This window comes from Sylvia atricapilla, chromosome 3, assembly GCF_009819655.1.
Source record: "Sylvia atricapilla isolate bSylAtr1 chromosome 3, bSylAtr1.pri, whole genome shotgun sequence".
Taxonomy (NCBI): domain Eukaryota; kingdom Metazoa; phylum Chordata; class Aves; order Passeriformes; family Sylviidae; genus Sylvia; species Sylvia atricapilla.
This window is the reverse complement of record NC_089142.1, coordinates 60923424-60935500: the sequence shown is the minus strand read 5'-3', so window position 1 is coordinate 60935500 and position 12077 is coordinate 60923424. Positions and strand designations below refer to the sequence as shown.

The following is a 12077-nucleotide window of genomic DNA, read 5'->3' as shown; positions in this document are numbered from 1 at the left end:
GGGTTGGTCAGTCCTCTTGCACTTGTTGTCCAGCAATCTGGTGTAACTGTGTTGTGTTTCTAGCAGCAACAGCCACCAAGTATTCAATTTCTGTGATCACAGTGCTGTGAAATGGCTTTTGCTGTGACTTGTGATTCCTGGTGCCAGCCAGAGCAGTTGACTGGAAATAAGAAGTTTTCCATCTAGTGAAAATGGTAATTCTGGATGAAAAGGGAAAAGCAGAAATGTTGTTTTGTCAGAGTGAAAACTCTAACCAATGTTTGGCCAGCTAAATCAGGCAGTTGCTCTACCAGGGAGAACCACTCACCCACCCCAAACAAGAATGCAGCAGAGCAACTAGGGTGCCTACTGCAACTTGAAGCTGCAATACTGGGCAAGCTCACATGGTGTCTTGCCAAAGCTTCTCAAATTAAAGAAGCAGACACTTGTAGTCTTGTCTGGTACATCATTCATACCTGGCTTCACAGCTGCTATCAATAATTTTTGCCAAGTGCTGGGTTCATTATGGGAAAAATGTCATGGGATAACCACTCCTTAGAACCCATTATATGTCCCTGAAGACTGACAGCTGTCCCTGAGGACACTGATTTCCATTGATGATGTCCCGTGAGGATGGGCAGCAGAGCTGAGAACAGAGCTGAGCTGTGGGTTCCCTGGTTGTGGATGTCAGGTAATAAGGGTTCAGGTTCTTCGCCTCTTTTCACATGGTGGGGCCTGGCTGAATCCCAAATGAGAAGGGAAGAATCACTGCCTCCTGCAGTCTGTGTTTTCCATAGTGATTTCCCAAAGATGGAGCAGGTCTGGCTCTGCTTTGCTTCCTCTGACCATTGAAACTAGAACCAGGTCACAAGCAGGTCACAAGCTCCTGCTTCTAAGAAAACACTTGGCTAGGACGCTGGGCACCGGTGTGAAGGTAATTTATTGAGACAGGAGATTCTTCATTCTGTTCTGTAACCTTTTCAGCTGGACTGTCTGTCCCCTTCCCTTGATTTGCTGCGACTGAGCAATATCTGCTGTCACTGATAGCATAAACCAGCGAGCTGCCGGGATTCATCCTTCAGTGGGCAGCTTTGCCACAGACACAGACATAAGATAGAATGCTAAAGGCCACATCCGTCTCTTATTCAAGGAGAGTAATAAAGCAGATTTTATTTGACTTGTATAAATCCAGTTTAATTGGCTTTCCTGCTAACACTTTCATTAGCATGTAAATTAGCTGTCCTAGAGCTGTTAATTATCTTTGCAGAAAATGTTGGATGTGGTCATATACCGTACTCTTTCTTTTTTACTGCTAATGTTTTATACTGAGATGTGCCCATAAATATTTGCTGTATTTTTTTTTAGGAGGAGGACTGAAAGGCAAAGGCTTTGTGTCATCTTGTAGGGAAATGAGTATCTTATATTATTCACCAGCCTACAACTACGTTAAACTGACACTCACATGAGAAGCTCAGCACTGGGTTTTATGGGCTTGGCCTTTGAAAGTTCTGAGGATTTTTTTTTAAGTGCCAAACGAGAGAGCAGAGGAGGATGACAGGTGCTCAAAAGCAGCATCTTCTCTTACAGGATGTCTTGTGCTCAAAATTTGGCAGTGGCAGAGAAACAGGTAGCCATGGTGAGGAAGAAAAGGGCTAAATTTCCAGTGTTCGGGAAGCTCAAAACAAGCAACTGATTTTCCTATGGCTAGGAAAATTTCCAGGTTTTTTCCTAGGGAAAAAAAACACCTTAAGTTTATAAATACATTTTAATTTTTTTTTTTAATTAGCTTTTTCAGTTTCACCACCTGCTTCTCCTTCCTTTAATAATGAAGGATCTTGATGCTTCTCTTAACAAGCTCCCATGACAAGTTGCAATCTAGTTATTAACTGTCTGCTCTGCACAAATGGCATCTATCCTGTGCAGTTCTACCCCACAGGAAAGGCAAAAGGAAGGAGCAGCTCCTTCCTTGTCTGCACTATAGAAATAGAAAACTGACGTTGCATTTGCTTATGAAGACACAGAGTGGGAACAGGGACACAACTACTGAATTGCTAAACTGCCTTTAGCGTAAGACATGCCTAAGCCATTACCTGTGGCATCAGCCGGTCTCAACCATTCCCCATATTTCCTCAGGATCTGCAGACAATGCACAAGCAGCCTGTAGCATTTCTTTGCAGTGAAACAGCATGTGGAAAACTACAGTCCATTTTCAAAGAATGCTGTTGGACATGGGCTTGGGAACAAAAACCAGGGTGAGTTTTGGAAGCTTGCAGCAGAGCAAGACCAGTATTACTGTTGCTGTTGTACTGGTGTACATTCCCCCTTTGGATGTTCATTCCAGAATAACTGGCAGCCTAACTCTTCAAAGTAAGGATGCTTTATTTCAAACAACAGAAATTGATTAAAATACACTTTCACAGGAAAATGTTTCTCTTAGTGTCTTTTTTTCCATACATCATTACATGTTCTTACATATGGTTTGTACCTGAAATGAAATAAAACATCTTAAGACGGATTAATAAAAAGAAATAACTTAGAATAAGGAAGTTTTCAAATGAACTGTAGGTAACGTTAGGTTGTATGTACTCTGTATACTTCCCTCCAGGGGCCGTATATCTTTAAACATGAAAATGAAATGTAGCATGGACAGATGATCTATTTCATTAAATAAAAAATAGATTTATTGTTTATTTTGCATCAGAATTATGATTTCTTTTGGAACACTAAGGGGGCAAAAATTTACAACTTTAAATCAGTATTTGTTTTCATTAAGGTATTTTTGTCTTGTTCTAAGACGAGCAGTTTGCTGAACCCTTCTGCCACTGCACTGCTGTCTTCATCATCACTAAATGTAACCCAGTGACTGAAATCTTTCAGATTGGGGTGATTTAAATTTTCTGAAGTGTGTGCTGGAAAAGTAGCTGATGGTGCCTGTTTGGAAAGAGGAAAGGAAGAATGCGTGTCCAGGTCCAGAAGACTGGTGTTCTCTGGAAGGGAGCTGATATCCAGTTGTTGTGGATGCCGGCCTACTGGTGCAGAAGGGCCCTGGAGCTTTGCCATCAGTTCTGCAGCACTTGGTGCCAAGGGCTGAGTTGTGCTGTTTTCTGGGCCAGCAGAGGCTGTGGGACCCAAGTGAGCAGGGCCATGAGTCTGGGGGCAGGAGCCAGGGTTGTTGTTGTTGGAGTTGAACAGTGACCCACTGAAAAGGGAGCTGTCGCTGCTCTGGAGAACTTGGAGATGAAAAGCTGCAGGAGCTGACTTCTTTCTTCTTGGCGGCACCTTTGGGGCAAAGGGAGCATTCTGGGGAGGCAGGACAATGGCCTCAGCTGTGCTTGCTGACAGGGGCTGCCTTTCACTGCTCCCCCTGCTCTCCTGAGGCTTCCCAGCTTGTGTTCTGGGTTTAGGGACTGGAGTGATCTTGGTTGGACTAAGAATAGCTCCAGCTTCTAGGTGGGGCTCTAACAAGCCAAAAGGAAACTGTGCTGTCTGCTGGTCAAATTGCTCTTCTGGAGACAGGGCCTGAGGAGGAAATGGAAGAAATGTGAGAACAAAATGGACCCTAAACTCTGAGTCACTACTGGTGCAAGTCTAATTGACAGCATTAGTAAGAAAAGCTGACAGTCCTGGAAGAAACAAAAGCAGTACAAAGAGGAGGGTTGACAGCACTGTTCTCCACTGTACCCTCTGGGCTCATGCACTGTGCCTTGCACTCACCTTCAGAGAGCTCGTGAAGGACCAGAACCCTACAGCCTGTTCACTCACAGCTCTCTATGACCACCTCCCTTTCAGGTTAGGATTTTGCTCTGGGCCAAATTAACACAGTTCTGAGGAGTTATTTATTTGTTACATCTCTCTCTGATGACTAATATTACTTAAGCAAGATTGCATAGGGGGGCCATGCCTTTAAGTGTAGCTTATTTGGATAGATAAGATGGAAGGAGAATTAGCTTAAGCTAACCCAATAAATGCATTAAAGGCTCTGTCCTGTCTCACTGATGCTGGCAAATGAAGATAAAAATAAGATCTCAAAGTCCAGTCTAGCATACATCCAGCATTTAAAGGTAGCAAGCCCAGCTCAGTCTAGGAGGGCAAGGATTGTTTCAGATTTCTCACACTCTGTGTGACTGAATGAAAGCATTTAAATTCTTTATTACTCTTGCATAGTATTAAAATATAATGTACAGGTTTTTTCATGCAGGCAAAATATTTAGTCGGTATCTCATGCTGGACATATCCCTTGCCACTTCTTCCTATGTGCTGTTAAGTTGCTTGTCTTTGACTGTGGTAGAGGGAGATTGGGTAGAGGCTTTCAAGTACACAACTCCCATCTGACCTCCCTCAGATGGAGGAAGGAGTGGAATTCCAGGGCAGAGTCAAACTGAAATAGATCTATTCCTGCAGAAGCTCTCACATAACTAACACCAAAATAGCAATCCCTCTCAGCACCTTTCAAGAGTGACCTGGGAATGGAGTACAACTTAAACAAAACAGACTGACCACTGCTTGGCATAGACTGTGCTGTCTGGGTTAGGTTTTTTGGTGAATCTGCTAAGTAAAGACAGCACAAAGTCCATTATAGAGAAGGAGTGAATGCCTTTACCAAAGGAAGGTAAGGCAGGAGCCCTAACAATTTAGAAGAGAGTTTCCTTAGCAGAGATTCTGTCAAAGGAAGAATATAAAAGGTTGTATTTGTCTTTCTCTTGTACTCAAATTGCTTTACAAATTAGATAATCATTTTAGCAGCTCTAGAGGTGAACTATTGTCTCCATTGTAGAGACCTGACATATATTAAAACCTGAGCACCTACAGCTTTGTATTTTTGAGAACATGAACTCTTGAGTAGACTCCAGAATTCAAACTGAAAGGCTGAATCTCATTACAAGGTGTGCAAGAACAGCAAGAAAGGAGACAGAACAGAGGTGATGAAGAAGCTGCCTCAAATCTTTACCATGAGCAGAGCACTCACGGTCAAAAGTAGAGACTGTAATAAAAAATTAAATCCTGACAAGGTTTAGACAAACCAGAAGGAAAACAAGAGAATGAGCTGACAAATAGAAAAGCTGAATATGGCTCCCTTTCCGATCTTTCTTGCATTTTTATGCCTTGGTGACTGGAACACACAAAATTATTCCAGCACCTGCTGACATGACAGGACTTCCTGCAAAACACAACCAGCCCAGCCCTCCATCATTTACACTGTGTAATGGAAGCTGGATGCATTTTGCAGCAATTCTTACATTTTCCACCTTGACTCCTGTCCTTTGCAGGGGCACTGGCTTCTTTGGAGTTGGAACTTTGGGAGGTGGACGATGAGGCACAGGCACCGCTCCTGCCTGTGACCCTTGCAATGGTGCTGACCTCGTGACGCTGGGAAGAGCCTCAGGTTTGGAGGAAGTTTGGTTTCTGGTTGGAACAGGCTTTACTGCATCTTCCTGTACTCCTGAAAAGCAAAACCAAATATGGCATCTCAGCTTGATCAGAACATAGATTCAAGATAATTTCTTTCACAACAACGTTTCCCAGAATGTTCATGCCAACAGGGCAAACTCAGGCCACAAAGGTAGGTTTTGGAACTAAGCACAGACCTTTGCAATCCTGTAACATCTGTAAGAAGCTGTTAGGGAAAAATGTCTCTGCCTGAAATAATTTCATGCCAAACCAGCAGTGCTGTGCCACCATTTGGTCAAGTGAAGAAAACACTGGCTGGAAGTTCAGGAGTACTGGCTCAAGCATCCTTTTGCCACTATCTGGAAAACCAAATTAACGATACCAAGGGCATCTTGTAGAGTACTTTGGAAAGAACTGTAAATGCCAACTGGTGGTACAGTACAAGGGACTGGAAGTGGTGCTGACCAGACTAGTTTTCTCACCCACACCAAGTGAATGTGAATTTCCAAATCAATGGAGAGTAAATCCAATTTCAAAATGAAATGAACAGCACTGGGGAACAAACAAAGCAATATATGATGTTTGTGATATCACCTTTATTAAATAAATGGGATTATTCCAGACCATATTCATTCTATGTATAAATGAAAAGGGATGGTTTTCTCCTAAACTGCGAGCCTTGCAAACTCAGGTAGCCATTTTCATTCATACAGCATCAGCAGGAAGACTGCACGCAACCCTGGGGGGTACATTCACAGTACCTAAGCTAGTTTTGTGCTCTAACTTGCCCTTGCAAGAAGCTCTCTTCTCCAGGGATTACACAGAGAGCCTAAACACAGCCTTTTAGCTTAGCTATTCAAGCTGAAGTAGTGCAAGCTTTTATGTAGGTTACAGCAATACTTTCTGTCCAAATGTGAACAGAATCCAGGTTATTTCTCCTAGAGCTGCATTTGCTCTGTAGTTCTGCTTGGAATAGTGAGCATTCAGTAAATAGAGCAGCAAATATCCTTTATGCAACTCTGAGCTAACACAGGCACCATCAGTTTAATAAAATCCCATCCTTATATTTTAATTTTTCTGACCAAATCTGGGCATAAATAACCCAAGGTTCTCCTAGTAGCAGGCTCTACAACAAAATATAAAATTTTATTAATCTTGAAAAAAAGGTTAATATTTTCAGAACTGACAGAGAATACCACATGTAATTTTGCAAGAATGTGTTCAGGTGAAATTCTGAATAGGAATATGTGCATCTGGACTAAGGTGAGATGAATACACCTACAGTTTTCTTTATTTAAAGAATTCCAGATATCAGTTAGAAAGCTGTGCTTACCTCCTTTGGCTTCCATAAGACATCTGATAGCTTCTTCTGCTTCCTCAGCTGTGGTGGTTTTGATCTGCTTGACATTATAAGGTTTGCTTATTCCAGTCCGGACTTTGGGCTTTAAAAACACATAGGAGAACGAGTCATCTTGAGAGAACTGGTTTTTTTTTCTTGTACACCTCTTTTACAGCTAAGCTCATCCACCTCTAAAATTCTGTTCTTGCAAGTGGCCCTTCAGTGATCTATAAATACTAAAGAAATGGGAATCTTTTAGCAAATTGTACATGTTTGCGGCCAGCTCACGGAAGGCCAGTTGCTGGAGCGGCACAGCTAGTCCCTTAACCATCCCTTGTTCAATGCATTAGGGTCCTCAACCAGCAAGACAGGAGTGGGGAGGCATTTCCACGTTCTGGTCTTGGTCTCCTCAGGGGATTAACAGTCTTGCTGGCAGTGGTCAAGACTTTTCCTGCATTCTGGGAATTAGCATGGCCCACCAAAACAGAGGTGAGAAAAGAATTAGACCATATGACAATGGTGTTAAAAATTCAAGTTAGCATCTGTCAGAAAGCAGCAACAGTGCCCTGGTCTTAGTCCACTCATTCTCTCTCTTCCTCTTTGGCCTTCCTAACTCCTGTTAATTTATTAACATTTTTCTGCTGCCTAACAGGACCTACAGTTTAGTATTACAGTACAAGAAGTTATCTTGGCACTTTTGGCTCAGACATGTGATGGATTTCCTGCCTCGTATGACAGGTGCATCCTGTCCGTGATTCTCAGTGTGGATGGGAGGGATCAGGACAATGCCAAGGGGCCATGCTGAGCAGCAGGACTCACTGGCTGCTGAGGGGCTCCGGGAAGCAGCTTGGCTGTTGCCAGGATGGAGCAGGTGGAATGGCTTCCTGGAGAGAGGGAACCATCTGAGGGGGACTTTTTGCCTGATGTTCCAGCTAGAAGAGGAATAAAAAATGGCTTTTTACATACAAGAGCTGGTACAAAATGTTATCTGCAATGAAGCAAAACCAATGTGCATACCATCAACCCCCCCCAAAATCTTGAACTGTTTCAGGAAGCAGTTTTGTAGTCAGTCTTTCTTTAATTTAATTAATTAGATAACCTCAGCTAAGCATTAACATTGCATTCTAGGCACAGAAATACAGATACCAGTGTTGACACATCTCTGCAACAGACTCAAAAATGAATGGGAATAATCCTAAAGAACTTATCTTCTATCAGGTGAGCAATGGAACTTTTAATTTAAGTCTGGAAAATGTACACAAAAGAGAGACTTTTGGGCTGGACATGGGTTATAGTTTGTCTGATACAGGAGATGATTATGCTTATCTAGAAATCAGCTTTCATCCATAAAAGCAGCCACAAAATCAGGAGCAGCACAGCTCTGGATGGCATCTCAGTGGGGGCGGAGCTTAGCAAAGAGCATCACTTCCCTTTGCGCGTCACTGAAAATCATAACCCACTTTGCATTTCTTTCATTAACACCAGAATTGCTTGCGAAGAAGTAAAGGACAAAAATTGTCTAGAATAAGTATTTTGTCAAAGGTTTTTAAAATTCTGATTACAATTAATTCAGAATTCAAAAAACTGCAAGAAAACACCCAGTGACTCCAGAAGTCAGCAGGCAAAAATACCAATACCTTTATTGCCACAAAGTGGCTGCTCAACTCACTAACCTTAGTGGTGAGCTAGTATGAAACATATTGGCTATTCTATCTTTACTAAAGACTTTTTTTTGTGGAGTATCTGTCATCCTGAAGACAAAGTTCTTCCCTTACTAATGGTAGTAATACTCAGGCTGAAACAGGCTGAGAAGCAAGTACAAGTCCCTCGACAACCTGACATTTCAGAACAAGGTATTACTCTCTTTGTCACCCAGACATGGCAGGCAAAAACTGTTCAGCTGGGGCCAATACCCCATTAAAGAAAGTTCAACTCACCAGGAGGAGGAGGCCTCTGTGGTGGCTGAAGTGGCCGAGGCCTGGTAGGAATGGACAGAGACCTGCTTGGCATTCGGCGCCTGCATTCCCCACTCGCCTCCAGCTCCCGCTTCAAATCGGCCAGGTCTGCATCATCTGGGACATTTTAGAAAGTGTCTGCATTAGATACACACTGGGTAAGGTACACCAGATCTGAGAGGTCAGGAGAGAGGTGACTGTGAGTGACAAGCCTCAGCCAGGTCTCTCAGCAACATGACAGCTCCATTTACATTTTTTGTTCTCCTCCAATGTCTGCCTGCTCCCACTGCAGGAACCATCTACCCTTTTGTCAAATACTTCTTTCTCTCTCTCTTTTTCCACCATTTATTAGCTGTTTGCACTGACACAAATAATGCCTGCATCTGATTCCAGGCTTACTGGGCACCTTGTTAGATTCTGAGATTTTCGCAGCCAGACTTAGTGGCAACCTGCTCCCACTCAAACTGTCATGACTAGTCATGGTGAATTCCTTGCTTTCCATCCCAAGCCCAGGAACTCAATTTGAGTATTAGACACCTTTTCTTGTATAGCAGAACTGTCTTTATACCAGAGAAAAATCTCTGCTTTCCAGCAACATCTCCTAACAGGTAGAGCTGCCTCAATCTGCTAGCTCTTGGCTGCACCTTACATCACTAATTATTCAGTCTTTCATCCCACCTAAGCCTTTCTGACAGCTGGAGAGGGGAGAAGTACGGATTGCTTTATTCTCTCCCATTTGCTATAGTGAAGACTTTTATTTCAGTCCTCTCACCCTGCCATGGCTGCCCAGCTATGCAGTTCTCATTCTTCAGAGCTCCAAGATTCACTGGGTTTAGTTTTGTCCCAGTGTTTTGGAAACACTGGGAAGGAATTACGCAGCAACAGTCTCTTGCGCTTCAGGCATTTGTAAACAAGTCCTTGTTTTTTTGGAAAACTGCTCTGCAGGGAATCACGAGTTTCCTGCTCCCACTCAGCAGCAGATGGCAGCCATAGAGACAGAGTCTGTGGCCTGCTGAGCCCACCCTCCCCATGCTCTCTGCATTTTCAGGACTTCTAAGCTGCAGATAAAGGCTCATCAGTAGGACCCAAGGAGTCTTGCAGGCAGCTGGAGTCATGGTTTAAAGTTCTGGTAGTAAAACTGAACACAACAAAAGCCAGCCACTACCACTCAATTTGGTCCCTGAAAGGCTGCTGGCAGGGACATCAGTTTTGTGATGCTGTGCCCTTCCTTGACCTCAGAAACACACTCACACACTATTGTGCCTGTCACTGTTTTCCATCTGTGTCTAGCACCAGCTACAGAGTCATCATACCTTCAATTAGGAGCTACTCAGGCAGAATTGGAAGTTTATGGAGGAATCTGAAATTGCAGACACTAAGATTAATTGAATGTATCATATTTTGAGTTATGTGAGATCATGACCCCGCCTTGACCTCCTTCAAACTATACTCCATAACATCTATTTACTTTGTGATATTTTTTGTGGAGAAGAGTTCGTGTGGGTGACAAGACTCACTGCAATTCTCTGTGGCTTAATGAATCATCACACAGTAGGCCAGAGGTGCTTGGAGGGCAAGGCACCCTATAATACAAAGTGATTGACTTCACAGTATTTAATAATGACTGATAACTCCTTGACTCAGGGATAGGCTTTAGGGTCTGGCCACACTGAACCCAGCCTATGACTCAAGGTGGACAAGAAAGCCATAAATCACTCTGTTTGGAAAATCTGTCTGTGTAAGTGTATGAATTTCATTCAATCCTTTTGAACTCTACTTCTGACTCAACCTTTGAAGGTATTAAAAGTTTTCACTTTTATGTCAGAAGACAAAGCACTTCTGAGAGAGTGCAGAATGACAGCTACTAAATCACTTGCTGTCACAATGAGGTGTTTAATACATATCCCAGCCTGTCAACGCTTGGCCACTGAAGCACATTGTGATCACATCCTATTGTAAGACCACAGCTGGCTTGGCTAGTTCTTGCCGCAGTTTTTATCAATTTTCTCTCCAAAGCTTTATCGTCTTTTTACCAAGTCACTTCACAATAACATCCAAACAAGCCAGGTAACTGAGGAAAAAGGTAACATGAAGAACCTAAAGAATGATTTTTTATATATATATATATATTCTATGAACCTTGACTCCTTCAGAAATAAATCAAATGGGAACAAAGAAGAAACTTCAGGCCTCTGAAGTAATTTGAACACAACAACCTCCCACCTTACAGCTGACTGCTCTGCCACTGCTATCGCTCAAAAGACAGTTGAGTCCATCACATAATGTCTTGGGTTTTGTAACAAAAAAAAAAAATGTTTATTCTAGTCCATCTGTTAAAACCCGTTTGGGGCAGTGGTTTTTCCTTTATCTGTTGTAACTCCAGAAGGGAGGGAGTAACTGCCTTTTCTGATAACAAGTCAGCTGTTAAAACTGGGTAGGGCATTGTTTCTTATCTCTGTTCAGTCTTCCACTACCTGCATGGCAATATCTTCTGTTAATGGACCATTAAAGCTCACCAATGACATGACACATTACATCATACTATTGTAAGATGCTCTACCCAGGGAGGAGGAGCCAAATCATTTCCACCTAGATAAAAAGGAGCTGCAAGTGTCACCCGACATCCAGTGTTCCCATGGGATTCCCAAAGGAAGACTGGACCCATCTCTGGACCCTTTTCTCTACAGGACCGTCTCTACTTCCAACAGAACCACATCTGCCACCCCAGGAGGGCTTACTTTTGGACTGTTTCCAACACCCTGACCAACAGGGTGTCAGGTTGTATTCTGACTCTGTCAGCGGTCTTTTGTATTGCTGCATTAATTTTATTTTACTTATTTTTTTCTTTTCCTATTAAATTGTTTTTCTGACTTGGAGTGTCTCCTTGGTTTCTTTTGGTTTGATTTTGCTTTGGCCCTCACCAAAAAGAAAATAGCATGCAATTTTTTTGTTGTATGTTTTGGTGCAAAACAATATCAAATGGAAAAAAAGATTTAAGTTCCTCTGGCTAGAAAAGAAAAATCAGCATTTCTCAGCTTTCCTACCTTGCCCTAGCCTAGAGAGAAGGAGAATCTATATTTCATCATTTGTATTGCTGTTATGCCTGAGGATCTCAGTAACAGTCACTAGCTCAAGGGAAGCTGAGCATGAATAGGTACTACAGGAGAACCTAGTATGAAAAAAACAAACAAACAAGGAAGTACATATGACAGGAGAGCAAGTAACAACCCTTCAGGTCTTACCTTAAGGAAGGTGGATACTTTACCTTTATACAGGTGGGGGGGTGGTCCAGATTTGTTTGAAACAGCTATGGACGCACAGTGTCCAGGGCGCTCCGACGTATCTTCCACTGTGTCTGCTGCTAGGTGTTGACACAGAGCATCCTCTAAATAATCGTCTTCATCCTCTATATCACC

General features: G+C 42.7%; 2 protein-coding genes across 2 annotated transcripts in view; one reads left to right on the top strand and one right to left on the bottom strand.

Moving 5' to 3' along the window:
* The window catches only part of SERAC1 (serine active site containing 1), a 30602-nt gene extending 24614 nt beyond the window's left edge, over positions 1-5988 (top strand). Inside the window, exon 18 of the mRNA XM_066315536.1 lies at positions 5247-5988. The gene's annotated coding sequence lies outside the window, so the exon portion shown is untranslated. The remainder of the gene's footprint in view (positions 1-5246) is intronic.
* Positions 2339-12077, bottom strand: part of SYNJ2 (synaptojanin 2) — a 65881-nt gene continuing 56142 nt past the window's right edge. The window contains exons 22-27 of the mRNA XM_066315533.1: positions 11927-12076; positions 8644-8778; positions 7526-7638; positions 6701-6809; positions 5217-5419; positions 2339-3498 (exon numbers count right to left, since the gene is read on the bottom strand). Of these exons, the coding sequence (XP_066171630.1) occupies positions 2719-3498; positions 5217-5419; positions 6701-6809; positions 7526-7638; positions 8644-8778; positions 11927-12076 (1490 nt within the window). The 3' untranslated portion in view covers positions 2339-2718. The remainder of the gene's footprint in view (positions 3499-5216; positions 5420-6700; positions 6810-7525; positions 7639-8643; positions 8779-11926; position 12077) is intronic.